The sequence below is a fragment of the Perna viridis genome, chromosome 8, assembly GCF_037379345.1.
Source record: "Perna viridis isolate PV_CMFRI_1.1 ecotype Kerala chromosome 8, ASM3737934v1, whole genome shotgun sequence".
In the NCBI taxonomy this organism is placed as follows: domain Eukaryota; kingdom Metazoa; phylum Mollusca; class Bivalvia; order Mytilida; family Mytilidae; genus Perna; species Perna viridis.
In genome coordinates, this window is record NC_142452.1 from 13,984,142 (window position 1) to 14,004,572 (window position 20,431).

Genomic DNA, 20,431 nt, shown 5'->3' on the forward strand with positions numbered 1-20,431 from the left:
TTTCATGAAGGTTGAGGTTCATTTTCCCTATGACATAATTACTTGTGTAGTTTATATGTGCAACGAAAAAATACTATTCGCTACGAGATAAAACATTTACTTTCGGAAATTTAAACCAAAGCTTTATTTTCAAAATTACGTTAAAAGCATTAAAAATGCCTTAGTGAAAACAACAGATGAAAAATAATAGAGATGTTTTTACCGCGAATTTCTTTTCTTCAAAATTACTAGAAACTTTGTCACAACTTAAATGAAAAAAATGTGAAAAAAGTTTTAACTATACCTATTTAATTAACAAAAAAAATATTAAATTGGGTGTGTGAAAGAGTAACCAAAGGAACCAAGGTTATAGCGGAAATCAAAAGAATGTAATCCAGGGACAAAGACCAGACATGAAAAACAGACATACACAACAAGGACATAAAGTAACTAAAATCATACATACAAAGTGGACAGAAGCAAATGAGCAACTCGGACGCCACTGAAAACTGGGAGCATGGACCAGGTGCACCGGTAGGGTAAGCGTCCTCTGCTTTTCTAGAAGCACCCATCGAGCAGCTCAGTCCGAGGTAGACAAACAAGGAACGGAAAACTATGGTCCGTTGAATAAATCAGTTTTCATGGTGCTGATGGATGCATCATAACGATCCACGAGTTCATGATGACGACCATAAAACTTCTATAGTGATGACTTCAATCTTGTAGCAACAAAACCCTGTTCCAGAAGCCTATTTGTTAGAGTTCTAGCGTGATACAAAAAGTCTGCGTAGTTTTGGCAAGCTCTGGTATAACGTATGAGTTGTGATATGAACACTCCACACACAGGAGCCGAAGGGATGTTGCTACAGATGAAAGGAAAGTCGACAATTCTGAATGAAAAGTCATCACGTTTGTCGTAAAGTTTGGTCAATAGGTTTCCTTTACCATCGATTTCTAATTGTAGGTCAAGATTGGAATTATTTCTTACAAAGTATGAGGAATCTCTACCAAGAACTATATATTTGTATCTAAATGTACCATCTTTTTTGGAAAAACAACGATATATAATGTTTTTAAGTCGGAGTATGGGGAATAGAAGTATACAGTGTTGAAAAATCATAGGTTTTAATGCCATTATATTCAGATAACAGTCTTGAACTGATTGTCTCCAAAAGATCTTTCGAATTGTTCAGGATCCACATTGAATTAATACCACTACGGGAGTAACAAGTGTTGTGGTAGGACTGCAGACCCTCTTTGGCAGTTGTGAGTATAGACGTTTAAAGTTTTGAAAGAGGTTTGGTGGTACATTTTGCAGATCCAGCTATGAAACGTTGTTTGTATGGATTCTTGTGAGGTTTAGGAATCCAGTACATAGACGGTAAATCACAATCATCGTCCTTGGTAGAGAGACCAAAAGAGGATAGCACAGATTTATGGTTTTCCACAATCTCTTCTTTGGAGAGAGTGGTAGCAGTATAGGTCTTATCACTGCTATTATTTTCTACGTCTACCTCTGATAATAAACATTGGATATAAAACGTTTTGCAGACAACAACAATGTTGTTTTTGGCTGTGTCTACTTGAACGACAACATATTTGCCATATATAGAAGACAATGTTTTTGCTACATCAGGGTTTTTGAAAACTGATGTAGCATTGACGCTCATTGATATACTTAAAACTTTCATTCGTTTCAAAAATGAAAGACCTCACGGCCTTTACCCACTCACACAGATAACCAATGTCTTCTTGTTCTCGTTTTATCCATTTTCTTGCGTAGCCTTCCAAGGCATTGATAATAACTTTAAAGTTAAAATTCCAATTTATGGAGCGAGGTTCACGGTATTTGGAACCTTTAGAAAGGACCTTAAGTAAGGATTCGTTTTCGATGATGCTTAAATCTCCCGTTACGATTGGAAGGACGATATTTGAATGGAGAATTTTTTAATAATCAAAAAATGACGTAGGATTAACAAACAATAAGACAAATTATCGTGAATTAAGTTTGATGGACGTTTTCAATTGACATTTAACACTCGAACATCCTGTCCGAAGCAAAATTGGATCAATCCTTTTATTTGTGAACGATTTATTAATTGTTTTCTATTTGTCGTATCGAAACCAATGTGACATTTACACCAAAAACATACAGACTTACTTTTTTGTTTTCAACTGCAATCTCGCGAGTGACGTATGCGGTCCTAGCTTTTTCAGAGTGTAGTGTTAATACCAAATTTCCGTATGTAGAAGGTTTATCTCCGTCTGGCCAATATTGTTCACATTTTCTCTGAAAAATTAATTTGAAGTCAGTTCAAGGAGGTAAATACTTCATTTTAAAAGGTATTCTAAAATATTTTTATGCTTTGGTATTTCTAATTGATCGTTTCAAAATTTCTTTGTATTCAATGGCAGTGTTATGTCTCATTAACACATTTGATTAATTTTAGCATAACTAACATTTAGAGTGATAATTACCTTACCACCTTCCACCAGATTCGTCAGCATGACAATTCTACTGATATTCTGCTGCCAGATCATTCTCCAGTGGTCAGCTAGAGTTGATTTTAAAGGTCCTGTTTACAAATGTATTAAGATTATAACCTTTTCTTAGTGGTGGAATTTTATATCAATGTCCGAACACATAATAGATGCTAGAATCTTAGGTTAGAAATGAATTATTAGCTAAAAGAAAACACCGTATCGATTGCTTTTTGTGATCCTGTAAAAATAAACTAAAAAATTGAAAGGTAATAAGAAAATCACAGAACTAATAGGTAAATTCTGCAGGCAACAGTCAGAGGTAATAATCAATTGAAGTTAGTTCATACAACAAATGGCAATACCAGAAACAGGAACACTATAACAACCGCAATTGTTCTGACGGTAAAAGCATTTGAGATGGAAAAAGAAATGAATCCATATTATATAGCGCTTAATTGGTCCATTTCATTACGATTATATTGTTTATTTTATATAACACAAAATTGCCATCGCGCAAAGTTGGTAAAACCAGAGGTCGAAGTAATACAGAACTATATTGATGATAAAGCAACCTATTTATACACTTTTCATTAGTAACACTAACTACTCTTTTAATGGACAACATTAAATAAAATAATGACAAGTACCTGGGTACCAAAATGGCTCCATAGAATGCAAAAATACCAATCATATAGATCACTGAATAATTTCAATAATTTTCATAAGTGCCAACAATTCACATCCTTCAATCAAATTAACTCGTGAAACCATCACATTTCTCTGTAATTTAAACATTGAAACAAAAGTAAATGAACGACTCGGCGTTAACAAAAAGAGGGAGCTTGGACCCCATGCTTCATTGAGTAAAGCAGCCTCTGCTTATTGTAGAGTTTCTTTTCAAATTCAGGTCTGATGTAGACGAAAAGTTCTCATAATGTAGATAAATTCACCATATGATCCACAAATTTATGAAGACGACCCCTTATTTCGCAACTACGTCAATCTGCAAGCATAATAACTGTTTCAGAAGCTAATTGTTAGATGTTTAACACATTACCGAAAATATGCGTAGTCTCATCAAGTTCCGGCATAAGGTATTAATTGTAATATGAATTTTTCATACGTATGTACTGAACAGATTTGTATCCAAAACTGAAAGGAAAGTAAACGATACGGAAAGAGAAGTCATTGCGTTAATGGTATAGTTTATTTGCGTGTTTGATCTTTAAGAGGAGATAAAGCAATTAGCCTGACTTTATAGATATGCCCTATCTTTTATACCAAGATATCCAATTCCTTGGAATATATGTAATGTATAAAATCTGCATATCAAATGAGATTAAACAATCAGGTTTTACGAGGTTTTTTCTGTTTGATAAAACAAACGATGCACAGTTAAATTTGTCAATACCTTTTATCTTTTACATGCACAAATCACAAATTAATTTTTTAACAGGTTATGTCTAAGACAAAAACTGTAAATGTTTATCCATATTTTTCGGCATATTTGTATAATATATTAAGTTATAGGTTGTGATGCTATTATATTCCGATAAAAATCTAGCATCGAAAGTTTTCAGAAGATCTTTCGAAGTTTTTCGTGAACCACATTTAAAGAGATACCACTGAAAACGTAACAAGTGTCTTGGTAGGACTTGAGACCCTTTGAAAATTTTAGTAAATAATAGTCTTTACGAATGGATGTTTAGGTCCAGCTATGCATCCTTGTATCTGTGGTTTTTATTAAATTGTGATACAATGTGACAGGGAATGCTTGGCATTTTTATAGCATGACTAATTTGTTGATAGTGTATGTCATAATTAAATTTTTAAATTTTGCCGTGATGAGTTTCTCGTGAAAATAAAGTATAGTCGGCTGATACAATTGAACGTATTTTAAAGTTCTGATATTAATTCAGTAGGTTTAAAAAACAGATCTTCCAGCAATTTGCCATTACAAATCGTAGTATTCTTACATGGTGCTTTATATACATATTTTAAGTTTCCTTTCCATGCCCGATGATTAAAAGAAGATTATTAGATATCTAGTAACATTCCATGTGCCGTGTATATTTTAGTCACATTACTTTATGGTAAATAGTTTTCGATACATGTTTGACATCATCAGCTTGCCTTTTACGTGAATGCCAGTACTGAGAGTTTGTTTTTATATTTTTTTCCTTCAGCACAAAAACCAAGACAGCAGACGACTAATATTACTATACGTAAAATTGCAGTAAAACGTATTATTTTGAACATTATTGTATTGAAATATTTATAGCATTCAGGATAAAAATATTAACCCGTAACAGTTAAACGACAAGTGATATCGCGATATGTACTGCATTTCATTTGTATTTGTTTACAAAGTTTTGTTAACAATAAGTGTTGCAGGTTAGAATTAACCAGGTTGCAACGTCAAATTAAAAAGTAGTTTCATGAGCGGATTCTAATGAGAGTACATGATCTTTGCTAACTGACTGAAAGAGTAATCATGGGGACCAAGGTTATATCGGTAATCAAAAGAATATAATCCAGGGACAAAGACCAGACATGGAAAACAGATATACACAACAGAGAACATAAAGTAACTAAAATCATACGTACAAAGTTACAAAAGCAAATGAGCAACTCGGACTCCACTAAAAACTGGGAGCATGGACCAGCTGCACCGGAAGGGTAAGCGACCTCTGTATATTTGGAAGATGATTTGGAATTATTTCTTACAAAGTATGAGGAATCTCTACCAAGAACTATATATTTGTATCTAGGTGTACTATCTTTTTTGGAAAAACAACGATATATAATGTTTTATAAGTCGGGATTTTAACTGAGTATGGGGAATAGAAGTATACAGTGCTGAAAAATCATGTTTTAATGCTAATATATTCAGATAACAGTCTTGAACTGATTGTCTCCAAAAGTTCTTTCAAATTCTTCAGGATCCACATTGAATTAATACCACTACGGGAATAACAAGTGTTGTGGACTGCAGACCATCTTTGACAGTTGTGATTATAGAAGTTAAAAGTTTTGAAGGAGGTTTGGTGGTACATTTTGCAGATCCAGTGTTTGTATGGATTCTTGTGGAGTTTAGGAATCCAGTACATAAACGGTAAATCACAATCACGGTCCTTGGTATAGAGACCAAAAGAGGATAGCACAGATTTATGGTTTTCCACAATCTCTTCTTTGGAGAGTGTGGTAGCAGCATAGGTCTTATCACTGCTATTATTTTCTACGTCTACATCTGATAATAAACATTGGATGTAAAACTTTTGCAGACAAAAACGATGTTGTTTTGGGCTTTGTCTGCTGATACGACAACATATTTGTTATGTATAGCAGACAATGTTTTAGCTACATCGGTGTCTTTGAAAACTGATGTAGCCTTGGCATTCATTGAGCACGTTTTTGGATTAAGTTTGTTTGCCGATCAAAATTTGTCATCAAGTACACATCAAAGGAATTTTGTCAAAAATGAGTATTTTTTTCATGATAGGATAACACAGATTTAGTATCTTCTTTCTCTTTGAACATTGAAATTGGTCGATCAACCACGCAGTACTTGAGGTGGCGAAAGACCAAACTGATTTCATTTGATATGACATTGAGTCAAGTTCTAGCTTTTGTTCCTTTTTATTCCACGCTTTTGCATAATATTCAACTGCGTTCATTCAGTGTTTAAATTATAGTGGCAGTATACTTGTTGCAAATCTCTGAACTTATTAACATGCAATTCTACAGATCGAAGATTCTCATATTGAATGATAAGTAATATCAAATAGTGTATCACATGACAGAGTTAAGGTAAACTTTTGTTGACCTTTACTTTCCATTTGTGCATATACATGTATTGCCACTTTTTCATATTGTAATATGTTGTAAGATAATTTTAATTCATTTGTGATATACGTAATCAACATTGATGACTAGTAGATGTTGTAATCTTTAGTTGTGAACCACGGAATACAAAGAAAAAACTAAATAGTAGTTTTAAAATATTATAACATTACCAGAACTGTTATATCTTTTCTATTGTGATGTTCCGCATGTAACATCTTTCAATCAGGAGCTAGTTATGTCAATTTACACATTAAATATATGCACCTTAGGATCTATCTCATACCTTGTGAAGCTATGTAGCAATTTTCCCTTTCAAAACCCTGCAATACAATAGTCATTGCTATTGAAGTTATTCTTGTTTGAATGATAGTGCTTAGTGGTTGATTTCTGATGCGATTCGATACAATCAAAAAGTGATATGAATCAAGGTTATAAAATATATAAACAAAAACAAATTCAGACAAGCACCATCCCTTGGTTTCTTTTTTTTTTATTATTATTTCCTGCTAATTTAAAGTTCAAATTCCCATCATGAACCACACTTTCCAGTACAAACAATTGATGTTATATCATAAGTCTCAGTTTACTCAATGCTGTTTCTTACATGCATTATTTCACGTCATGGAACTCTGGATAGATCGGTAGTATTATATTTGACATTGAGGAGTAAAATCTTTTCGAAGCAAATGTTCAAGACAAAAAAAACGTAGGCTGTCAATTGCAGTACAAAATACCAAATCGTGCTTAATTACATCTTGATTTATTTAATGTCAACTTAAGAAATAAAATAACTCATCGAAGCTTTTTGGGAAAAATCGATTTCAATTAATTTCGTTTAGAAAATCGTAGCTCCTAGTACATACATCATTATTCGCAATTCTATGGCAAGCCAAAGTGGACAAAAATAAGTGTTTTATGATTTTATGATTTTTTCATATTACAAATTGATTTTTCAAATATAACAAATTTGATTTCTTATATTACAAAACCCTTTTTTGATATTAATAAATCAATCATTTTTTGCTATTAAAAATTCAGTTGAATTTCTAATATTAAATGATTTTTTAACATTAGAAATTGATTTTCTAATATCAAAAAAGTATGATTTCTAATATTACAAAATAAATGTTTTCTAATATTAAAAAATGATTTATTTAATGACGAATTTATTTCTAATATTACAAATTCATTTTCTAATATATTAGAAATTGGATTTCTAATATCACATAACCCTTTTTTAATATTAAAAATTCAATTGAATTTCTAATATTTAAAGAAGTTTTTTTTAATATTAGAAATTCAATTTTCTTATATTACAAAATGAATTTGTTGTATTCAATTACGTTTTTTTAATATTAGAAAATCATTATGGAATATCAAACAAGAGGCTTCCAGGGGCCTGAATCGCTCACCTGGTTGAATTTTACCTTTCAAGGGCAATAAATTAAACAAGAAGTTGTCCAACCATTTTGACTCAAGAAAACGTTGATAGGACTTATCATAAGAATCATTTCAGTAAATGAAAGTCTAAATCCATCATACTTTTCAAGACATTGGCTGAAAACTGTAAAAAAAAATAAATCTCATTTTCCCCTGTTAAGGGCAATTACTCTTGTAAGAAAGCGTCAGACAAATTTTATGCCTGAAAACTTTTATAGTCCTAAATATAAGAATCATTTCAGCTATTGAAAGAATTTGGCAAACCTAACGGTTTTGGAGATATATGCAAAAACTACTGTCTGACCCTTATTCTATTTTAGTAACAGTGGTCATCTTTTTCGACAGATCAAAAAACTCACTTCAATTCTATTCAGGATACCCCAAGGAACACTTATACCGAGTTTTGTTTCAATTGGTAAAATAGTGTCGGAGGAGACGATTTTTGAAAGAAATAACATAAAAAATGGTAAAAACACTTTGAAAAAGGGCAATAACTCCAACATGACTAAATAGATTAAAATGAACATTTGACCGCAGATAGATCTCATCATGCTGAACACTTTTACCTGTGTCAGAATTTGGCAAAACCTAATTTGGAGATACATGCGAAAAACTACTGTCTGATCCCTATGTTCTATTTTTAGTAACGGTGGTCTTGTTTTCCGACGGATCAAAAATCCTCACAACAATTCTATGCAGAATACCCCTAGGAACATTCATACCAAGTTTGGTTTTAATTGGTCAAGTAGTTTTAGAGGAGAAGAGTTTTGAAAAATTGTTAACGATTACGACGGACGACGACGGAGGCCAAGTGACGGCAATAGCTCACATGGCCTTCGGCCGGGTAAGCAAAAAATGTGACTGATTTTGCGATATTGCAAAGTGATTTTTTAATATTACAAATTCATTTTCTAATATTATAAATTCATTTTCTAATATTACAAATTCAATTTGTAATATTACTAAATCAGGAATTTGTAAAACTTGAAAATGAATTTTTAATATTACGAAATGAATTTCTAATATTAAAAAATATTGTCTAATATTAAAATTTGTAATATTACAAAATATTGATTTTTGTCCACTTTGCTAGGCATACAATTCAGTGTCACTGTTTAACAACATCTTTTTTGTTCCTTTTTTTCGTTTAGTTTTGTTTTTTGTTTGTTTTTTTTCTGTGATTTCATGTTTAAATAATGCCAATAAATTATCGTAATACAGTGCATTGTAACACCATGCAAATATTTAAGTACTTACGTCAATAAAGTTGGCGTTGATGTAATCAGCTCCATTTGTAAGGACAACTCTGCTGTGGTCATCTACAAAATTGGTACATATGTGTTATACTAAAAAACAATTTTAGAACATACTTTAGTATATTAAGATTAACATTTAGCAACACCATATCCAAAAGTTAAACCTTTATGGCCTATACTCAAATGTAACGCCGCGCCTTGCGTAACTAATAATATGAAATTACACGATTATTTCGTTTTTTATGTACAATGAACATTTTCAAATACATTTGTTCATCTTGAATATAGGGTGCTAAGAAAGTAATCCCAGACAATTATAAACCGAATTAAATGTCAGATATAAAGACAAAATTAAGAAAAATAAACATATATTCTTACAAAACATTTGCATTGTTCCATTATCTATAATCAAAATTCACCAAAGTGATTAATGATGTAACTATAATGCGCTACGGATAAACAGAAATAATTCAGTGGTTATATATTTCCTAAACAAAGGGGTCTAGCCCAAAATTAACAGTTAATTTCTGCAAACATTACAATTATCCCCATCTATATTTATATGCAATTAGTGGATAAATTAATCGGGAGTGTTGTTGGATTTCACTTATTTTTTTTTTTAACTCACAGGGGAAGGTTGTCTTGAATCTGTTCTTTGATATGTTCTCTTTTGTAGAGGCCGTTGTTGTAGGATATTGGAGTCCATATGGAAGTATCTAAAATTACATTCAAATGTCATATTTCAAAATTAGAGGACTAAAATGATTTTGTACTATAAGTTTTAGATTTAAAATTACCTCATCATGTAAGATTAATAATGTCGCCGGCCAAGATGTGTCGGAAATTTTTTGGTCTATGTCTTAATACCTGAATTGCTTCTGTTGATTTGCATGCGGTTAATTAAAGGCATTGGTTGATTTCAGTGTAAACACTCTTCTAGATGTGTACCTTTAGTTTTGTAAAAAAGAGGATAACAAGGATATGGTGAACGCAATAAAAGCACCTGTGAAAAACCTAAATCCAGAACAATTACTACATTAACAGGATACCAATATGACTACCATACTAGGTACAGTGAACAAAATTATTGAGTGCTGTTGTTTAATGAGGAAAACCATAAAATGTGTTTATGGGCGACGACTTCTACATGACAATATGAACTTTCAAGTTCTGAACATTCAAATAAAATCAATGAAATATTTTAATTTTCAGGTAACGAATGTTGAAATACATGTATTTAGGTGCATGCATTTCAAACATGACAAAACGTTACCATTACTAGGTTCGAGAACCATAAGACAATGATATGATATAACTTCCAAGTGAAGATATATCAATAAAACCATTGCTGAGGTAAAACGACTAATACACAAAAGAAATTTATACGCACAGGAATGAACTCTTTGTACAAAACAAATGATTGTAAAAAGGCAGTGTTTGCAAAGGATTTCACCTTGTAATCATCTCTAAGTCCATCATTTATTTCTCTCCTTTTGATATACGCTCCTAGTTCATCCACTTTGATATTCGTTGTTGTAGGACCTTCTTCTATTGACATATTGCAGTAAACGTTGTCGGGGTCAGTTTCTTCCGATATCTTGTTTGGTAAATCAATGAATACTTGTGCGTCGTTGTCGTCGGTGTCCGAAGAAGAAAATCTACTCATACTTCCAACATTTAGATATGTCCTGTTTTTATTTGTGGAATCTAGGTGCATGCAAATGATAAAAGGAAATGCTGAAATCAATGTTCTTAAGTTCACTCAATAAAATGAACTGCGCGCAACAAAATAAAACTCAATTACTTAATTGTGAATAACATTTACATTTATAACTTTTCAGTTCATGGAGACACACAAACATATATAAGAATGCCAATATATTCATTATTCAATACATAATAAACTAAATTGCTCTGAGACGCTCATAGTGTACATATTTTATAAATGTTATTTATACATAGAATAATCTAAATATATTCTATTTATTCAATACCATTATCAATTCAACAATGGGAAGACAACAACACGATTTACATTTATTTAGCCATAAAATATGCATTTGATTTGTATATACATTTTTCAACCTTAATCCTTATTTTGAAGAAATCAACTGAAAGAATATACCCTCAAACGCCATGTTTTGTGAAGTTCGGACGAAAAGAAGTAATTTGTTACGAATGTGATTTATACTAGTATTTCAGATGGTTTCTATCCATTAGTCATGAAAAAAATATTTATAGGTGTGCGTGATAGATAATGACTTTGGAAGAGTAATCAAGGGAACATTATAGGTTATAGCGGTAATCAAAAGAATGTAATCCAGGGACAGACATACACAACAAAGAACATAAAGTAACTAAAATCATACATACAAAGTAACAACATTAAATGAGCAACGCGGACTCCACTAAAAACTGGGAGCATGGACCAGGTGCACCGGTAGGGTAAGCTTCCTCTGCTTTACTAGAAACACCCGCCGAGTTTCTCATAAAAAGTCAAGTCCGGGGTAGACAAACGAGGAAAGGAAAACTATGCCCCGTTGAATAAATCAGTTTTCATGGTGCATGAAGATTACACTTAAGTTTTTGTTTTAATTGAAATGAAAAATAAAATAAGCAAAATTGTTAACTGTCTACTCCAATGAAATCACATAAATCGTAGTAAGTTCCACACTAAGTTATTACGTAGGTCTACCTGTTTTAGCCGACATTTTGGCGTTACGTTCAAGTGGTTTTGTCCGCCTGAAATATTACAAAGATGTTACAATATATATTATTTACAACTTAACTAAAATTAGTGTGCAATCTTCTTTATCTAGTTGTGGCATTTTTAGTGTTTCTTTTTCTAATCACTAAGCTGCTTAAGTCAATATAACCTATCTTATCACATTGAGATATCCACAAAATGTGTTTATAGTTTTGCGCGTTTATTTTAGATTTTCCTCTTTCAATCTTTTACCTTGTTTTATGTGAAACATCTATATGGTCTATTTTATACACATACTTTCTCTTCAGTATAACAATAGCGACTACAATGAACAGCATTACAATGATTCCTCCTGTCAGACCACCTGCAGCCGGTCCTGTTGCACTTGTCTGTGGTGGTGATTCTGTATGAAAGTAAGTAATTGGGAAGTGTAACACGTTTCATATTTCAATGCATGTATGTTTTGTCATTCTAAAAAAAATCAAAAAATAACATTATTCAAATCCTGATCTACCTTTATTTTGTTTTTGTTGCTCAAGGATTTTTAACATATATTTTCATATCATTTATTTCTACTACCAATAAAATTCTAATGGTAAATATAATATAGTTAACCTTGACACACTGACATCGAACAACTTTCAAGTTCCATTGAGAAGCCCACACATTGTTTCCCGCTATACGCAGGTTCTGGGTCAGTGCATGTCCGATTTCTTGTTTTGTTACCGCCTCCACATAAAACAGAACAGACTGACCATTCTGACCAAACCGTCCATGAACCATCAACTATTAATGTTCAAGAAATAAATACATATAAATAAATAACCACAGAATACACCAAACTTATCTAACTTTTCAAACTCAATAATAACTTTTTAATGAATTTTAAAAATGTCGAATAAAATAATCAAGGGTCCTCCCAAAGTCTGTGTTTTAGACTTCAGATTATTCCTTTTTGCTATCGTATTGTAAATCCCTACTTACCTGGACAAATGCTGTCTATGCAGTTTGTTTGTTCTGTTCTATTTCCATTGCAGTATTGTCCATTATAAGCCGGTTTTGGATTGTCACAAAGTCTGGATCTAGACTTTGTTCCACCTCCACATGTTAGAGAACAAGTACTCCAGTAGTTCCAGCCACTCCACATACCATTAACTGTAAACGAAAGGCGTGTAAGAATTACAGTTATTAAATAAACTTTTATTTATACATACGCATCTAAAATAAATTAACACGCCAAATATATGTACTCATACTTAATGGTAGATAGTTCATGGCTGTCCACTGCATAACTGTCCACTTACAATTTCACCTCTATTAACTTTCAGCTATAGACGTGACCATGTCCTCTTAAAATATGGTTATGCAGGGTACTTTATGTGTTCGTTTTCGACAAGAAAACCTCACTGGGAAATGAAGACAAGAGGAGCATTTTAAAACTATCTTACAATGACGAAATAGCTATTTATATGACATATGTGTTTGTGCATTATTTTTTGTTAATTGATCCAATTGAAAAAAGAAGCCTTACTAAGAGCGATGAGAGTAAACCAGTAACAATGATTGATAAAATGTATTTTCAATCATATTTAACAATTACCCTACCCTGTAGAAATAATTCGAACTATACGAAATATCTCTGCATTAACAAAAAAAAAAACAAATGGAATATATACGATTAAGAATACATCATGTCTTTTTTCGATTAAGTAATTGTATATACCACTAACCTGGACATCGAATCACAGTACAATAATTCCTTTCTGTACTTATACCGAAGCAGTGGTGTCCTCCGTGCGCGGGCAAAGGGTTATTGCATAATCGGTTCCTCGTTCTTTCTCCCTGGTTACATGTTTTGCTACATGCTGTCCAATCAAGCCAATTACCCCAGTTTCCATTCACTATTGGATAAATAATAAGTAGGTATTAATAATTAGGATAGGGGTTTCTTAACTTTTATATTTTTGTGTTAATATAATGAAAAACACTAAAACAACATTGTAGTATTATAAACGATGATGTAAATCAGTATTTAAACGATTGCAATCCAGACATATACAACAAAGAACATAAAAATCATATAGATATACCATTGGTTAACCTCTATAGAAACATACATATAGAGGTAACAATGGTCCCCTTTAGGAAAGAGTAATCAAGGGAACCAAGGTTATAGCGGTAATCAAAAGAATGTAATCCAGGGACAAAGACCAGACATGGAAAACAGACATACACAACAAAGAACATAAAGTTACTAACATCATACATACAAAGTAACAAAAGTAAATGAGCAACTCTATATGTATGTTTCTATAAAGGACCATGGTTGACCAATGGTATATCTATATGTATGTTGCTATAGGGGACCATTGATAACCCAATGTTATATTAATATATCTGTTTCAATAGGGGACCATGGGTAACCCAATGTTATATCTATATGTATTTTCGTATGGATCATTGATAAATGAATGTAAAATCTACAATTTGCATATTTTTGTAGTCAATTAAGAAAGTTAAGACAAATTGAAAATTAACCATGTACGTTACAAAAGTAAAATCCAACTATGGGGCTGCACTTGACAAGCGTATCCTCCGAAATCAGCCAGCAAATGATATCATAATCATTCAGTAATATGTTTAATGTTGAACTACAAGCACAGCTTCTGTTTGTCTGTAAAAACTACATTGTTTTGCTTTTTTTATAATCTGCATATTTTGTTGTTATTGCTATTATTGTATAATGTATAATGTATATACTGTTATGTTTATATTATTTCCTACTTTCATTTTCATTTGCACCGAACTACATTTGGCGTATTAAAAAAGTTCGTGATTAGGCAGTGGACCTCTGGTCACCTTTGAGCGACAGAAATATCCTCCTGCGCAAAGACGTTCTCGACCAAACATAAACGGCTATAAGCATGAAGAATCTTATGATTAGAATTATTTATATATAATGTATATAGTGACTGAGATTGTGAATATATTTCGAAAGGCTTTTTCATTTATCACTTTTTTCTATCATATTTCAGAAAGTATTTAGCACAATGTATTATTATATATTATAAAATAAAATGGTATTAAATGGAATGAAGGTGTGAATAATCAACAACAAAAATGTTCTTAAAGTGATATCACTGTCACATATCAAAATAATGCCCAAGAGATGGCAGACGGGATTGTCTGTCACATCAGAAAACATATAACTTCTGTAATGAATTTATTTCACTATAGGTACATGTCCAAATCATTGCATTTAAGCTTTTAATAAAGTTTTATGCATTTTGCAAATCACAAATAAATTTAATACATTATATTTTCAATATAATAGTAATAAGTATGATAATAATTGATGTCAGCTTTGTGATGATATACTTTGAAAATTGAGTGTCTGCTTTATTTTTAGTATTTCTTTAACGGTATACATTTTATTTTGAGCTTACGCATTTCTTATTTTTTTATGTCTTTATTTGTTAAAAGAAATATCATAATCATTCCATCACTTCATTCATTATAGTCCTAACCCAAATAAATGTTTGTGTTTTATGTTTGTTTGTTGGGGTTTAACATCCGAGCAGCAATATTTCAGCTATATTCAGACGATGAACATGAAATTGATGATAAAATGAACATGAAATGATGATGAAATGAAAACGGGATGGGACACAATGACAATGGGGTCGACAAATTTTGATTGCCACTGGAAATAGGGAGAGGTGCAAGGAACGTGCGCAACACGCCAGGGGTACCCCATTCCACCACCTGGGGCACACATCCCAGTTGCTCTGTGGGCAGAGCGCCCTAACCCCCGGCTAGGGTTCTGAGCACTATTTAGTCGCCTTTTACGACAAGCTTAGCGCTGTTGCAGACCTATTCTTTTAACCCCCGGACCTGCACGGGGCATGTGTTTCTAAAACTGGATTTATATGTTCGAAGTCTGTTTGAATAATCCTCTAGAATCAGATCTGCAATGGCCCTAGGACCATTTTAAAATACATTTGTTCTATCAACACAAAGTAATTAACCTTTGTCAAAACTATGTAAACATTAATCATTTAACTTATCTCGCCACTAACCTAAAATAATATGCTTGTATATATGATGCTCAAACGGTTACATATAATGATACATGTTTCCTGTGTTGTTAATACATGTAGTGTTTTTTCATTGTATAGTGTAAACTTCATTACTTATAAGTAGTCCACATATATATATTTTTAAAACAAAAACAAATATCTAACTTAAAGTATGGCATTTCATATGTTTCATGCGCCATAAAACAAATTGTGTGCTTTTAAAATTAATTACGTAAGCAGATATCTGAAATCTTCAATTTGTTTTGCAAAATACATATTGTTTATTTTTTCATATATTCATGCAACAAATTAATTTTTGCCTCAATATATACTAACGTGATAAAAGGATATGTCCAAGAGGTGTTGCGTACTAATCCTTCCAAAATATTACTTTTTTTTACTTTGTTTCGTTTCTTTTCTATTTATTTAGCAATGTTTTTTCGCATTAATTGATTGACACAACATATATATGGGAATATCTGACGATAATTTACATATTTGACTTTGTAATAAAATTGAGGTTTACCCATCGTAGGGGCATTTTTCCATACAAATCATACATTCGACACTTTTGTAGTAAATACTACTTTGCATGCAAGTCAAATTCATATTTACCTGGGCAAATAGAGTCAGCACAGTCATAAAAACCATATTCAACCTGTTGTTTAGTCCCACTGTTTACGCCAGGACACATGAGTCCACCATTTGATGGAGAAGGATTATTACATTCTCTTACTCTATTTCTGTTACCGTTACCTCCACATGTTTTTGTACAACCATACCAATGTGACCAGTCTCCCCAGGCACCGTTAACTAGATAGAAGAAAATAGTAGCTAACCAAATTGGCATTGAAAAAATGATTTAGTGTTTATATTTTGACATTCACAGGCAAATATTTTTCACATGAAATTTATGTTAATTGAGCTTCGCATTAAATTCACATATATACATATATCACATGAAATGAAAGTGATTTTCACTTGAAATTCACTTAACACCAATTGGATGTGAACAGTTCAAGTGAATTCACGTGTTAGCTCGATTTACCCAAGTTTTATGTGAAACTCCATTTGGGAAGAAAAATTTAGTGAAATTCGTGTAAAACTCCTGTGAACTAATTTTGCCTTTGTATTAATTCAGGATAAAAAATATTAACCCGTAACAGTTAAACGACAAGTGATATTGCGATATGTACCGCATTTCATTTGTATTTGTTTACAAAGTTTTGTTAACAATAAATGTTGCAGGTTAGAATTAACCAGGTTGCAACGTCAAATTAAAAATTAGTTTCATGAGAGGATTCTAATGAGAGTACATGATCTTTGCTAACTGACTGATAGAGTAATCAAGGGAACCAAGGCTATAACGGTAATCAAAAGAATGTAATCCAGGGACAGAGACCAGACATGGAAAACTGACATACACAACAAAGAAATAAAGTAACTAAAATCATACATACAAAGTTACAAAAGCAAATGAACAACTCGGACTCCACTAAAAACGTGGAGCATGGACCAGGTGCACCGGTAGGGTAAGCGTCCTCTGCTTTTCTAGAAACACCCGCTCATAAAAAAGTAAAAGTCCGGGGTAGACAAACGAGGAAAGGAAAACTATGACCGGTTGAATAAATTAGTTTTCATGGTGCAGATTGATACACCACTAAAAACTGGGAGCATCGACTAGGTGCACCGGTAGAGTAAGCGTGCATTTCTAGAAAAATGGCTTGGAATATATTCTTTCATTGTCTCCTTGCGCACTTTGGTTGAAAAGAAAATTAATAATATTGGATAATAGTAATTATTTTATTTCATTTTTGCATGATATTGATGCCGTGTTATAATCCGATACAGTCGTATTTGTTCAAGGATATTGGTATTGGGCAGGGAAACTTAGTATAAGGTTTTTTTTTATTTTGTCGATGGTGTGAACGAGCTCCTTTGCCTATCAATGAATGGTCAAATGGTTTTCCCCACTACACTGAGCCACGACATTTTAGTTTAGTGTAATCGCTTTAGGTTATGTGCTGTTACGCCTAAGCTACAAATATGTTGAACGTGTTCACGATATTCGTAGTTAGGTCATGATGAAAAATGGTCGTATTGGCTGCATAAAATGGTCGGACGTAATCATGATTAGTCGTCATTACGTTCTCGTCACGATCACATCACGACTGTACAACTAATTTATAAATAAAATATGGCATTTCTCTGTCAAAGAACGGTAGCTGTTTTGGGTTCAGAAAATTCAATACCGCCGTTTTCAAGTAATTCCTTCAATACCGATTTATATCAGATTTTATTTATCATATTCATTAAAATTTCAGTATTAAAATTTTCTGAAAACCTAAAACACTTAGTCTTCATTTGTTTACATTGTACATGGTAGATTGTTTTAGTAGTAAGTTTTGCTTTTGAAAACTTCTTGTATTCAATTATTTTCGGGGTCAAGAACTTCTTAAATATTTGGTTACAATGCTGCTGATGAGAGGTTAACTCCTAAAACAAGTGGAAATTCGCAATTTACAATATATATTATTAGTAATTTTGTATTTAATAACTGCTGGGTCCATGCAACTGATGATGGACCTAAAGTCCCCGAAGATATTCACCAACCCATTAGTCAGACTTGTCTGACCCCGTATTATAACAGATTTCAATTATCATATTTATCAAAATTTGCAGTATTGCAAATTTTAAAATACCTTACATGTATAAACGTCGATGCTTCATTCCTTGTATTGGACATGGTACAACCTCTTCGTGGTGGTTTTGGCTTCCTAATACGATATTTGTGGTTTCGAGTTCGTCTTGTATTCAATTATATTTTGGTTGATATCTTCCTATATATTTGATTCTAATTCGTCCGATGAGAACGTGTACAGCATATCGAAATAAGCAATATATATATGATTAGTATTCTGTACAGGTATCTAATAACCGCTGGGTCAATGCCATTGCTGATGAGCCTTATTTCCCCAGAGGATATCTACTTACCTAGTAGTTAGAATTGTCTGACCCCGAATTATATCAGATTTTACTTATAATATTTATTAACATTTGTAGTATTGCATTTTCAAAATATCTATAAAAAAAAAACTGTGACTTAATTCAATGTATTGTACAGTATTGTATTGAGTGGTAGAACCCCTCAGTGATTGATTTGGTTACATATTTCGACAGTATTGGTTTTCGGTACTTCTTTTATTAAATTATTTTTTGGGTTCTATTATATTTGATTTTAATGCTTCGGATGAAAGAATACTCCTTGAAACACGTGTACAATGTATTAATTTGCAATATGTATAATTTGTATATTTTATTTCGTCATTCTGCCAGTTCCGTTTCATTAAAGACATGGCATTCCGCCCATCAAGCCAGCCTCGACGCATAAAAATTTGTATCGATAATCGGGATGTTCACCACAACAATACGAAAACTTAATATATAATGAAGACAGCCAGCACATGAATTAGGTGGACATCTGATTGAAATATATTTTTCCATATTGGGTTCTGTGGGCACAAGAATTCTTATATCAATTGAGACATTCATCCGCTACCGGTCTTCATTCATCACAAGACCAATTCCGACCCGTGCAGGTCCGGGTGTCAAAAGAATAGGCATGCATCAGCGCTTTGCTTGTCGTGAAAGGCGACTAAATAGTGCTCAGAAACCTAGCCGAGGCCTAGGCGCTCTTTCCACAGAGCAACTGGGATGTGTGCCCCAGGTGGTGGAATGGGGTACCCTGACGTGTTTCTTGTTGTGGTTGTCAGGCTATAATACGAAAAACCTGACCGCAAACCATAGTGGTGCACCGTGTTGGGAATCCTTACTGACATTTGTCCAAATTTAATATGATCAAAACAGAATGTTTATTGACCTTGTAATATAGCAATCGGGACGTGGATTACTAGCATATTAAGAAATAATTCATGGACGCTAGACTTTATGCTTATTTTAACATGGGTATAAACTAATGTATATATATTTTTCACCGAGCGCAAGAAATTATTTCTTTTCAAACATGACAAAAAAATTCATTCATTTTTGTCAGTGAGGCGCTCCTGAGGCCCTTTCAATTGCTCCACATATAATTTTTGTAAATGTTTGTTTATTTGTTTGTTTGTTTGTTTGTTTGTTTGGGGTTTAACGTCCGAGCAGCAATATTTCAGCTGTATGCAGACGATGAACATAAAAGGGATGGGACACAAGGACAAATTTTGATTGCCACTGGAAATAGGGAGAGGTGGGTGGGGTCGGGCAATTTAGCCTCCCGTGGCGGAGCCCTATGGTTCCTACTCCGGGAGAATACCACAGTAGGGTTCTTTAACGTGCGAGGAACGTGGCATCTTTCCCAACACGGTGCACCACTATGGTTTGCCGTCAGGTTTTCCGTATTATAGCCTGACAACCCCAGCATGTAACACGCCAGGGGTACCCCATTCCACCACCTGGGGTACACATCCCAGTTGCTCTGTGGGCAGAGCACCCTAGCCCCCGGCTAGTGTTCTGAGCACTATTTAGTCGCCTTTTACAACAAGCTTTGCGCTGCTGCAGGCCTATTCTTTTCACACTCGGACCTGCACGGGGCAATTTTTTTTTAATAAATTACAATAATTTCAACTGTTTCAACAATAGCA

At 33.0% G+C, this 20,431-nt stretch overlaps 1 protein-coding gene across 2 annotated transcripts in view; it reads right to left on the bottom strand.

The window, feature by feature from the left end:
* The window catches only part of LOC148609425 (receptor-type tyrosine-protein phosphatase alpha-like), a 42,112-nt gene that overhangs the window by 5,082 nt on the left and 16,599 nt on the right, over nt 1-20,431 (bottom strand). For both annotated transcript variants that reach the window (XM_088542483.1, XM_088542482.1), the window contains exons 5-16: nt 16,407-16,604; nt 13,443-13,613; nt 12,697-12,867; nt 12,328-12,498; nt 12,010-12,115; nt 11,701-11,747; nt 10,459-10,712; nt 9,634-9,721; nt 9,007-9,068; nt 6,593-6,629; nt 2,458-2,555; nt 2,141-2,269 (exon numbers count right to left, since the gene is read on the bottom strand). In XM_088542483.1, the coding sequence (XP_088398609.1) occupies nt 2,141-2,269; nt 2,458-2,555; nt 6,593-6,629; nt 9,007-9,068; nt 9,634-9,721; nt 10,459-10,712; nt 11,701-11,747; nt 12,010-12,115; nt 12,328-12,498; nt 12,697-12,867; nt 13,443-13,613; nt 16,407-16,604 (1,532 nt within the window). The remainder of the gene's footprint in view (nt 1-2,140; nt 2,270-2,457; nt 2,556-6,592; nt 6,630-9,006; nt 9,069-9,633; nt 9,722-10,458; nt 10,713-11,700; nt 11,748-12,009; nt 12,116-12,327; nt 12,499-12,696; nt 12,868-13,442; nt 13,614-16,406; nt 16,605-20,431) is intronic.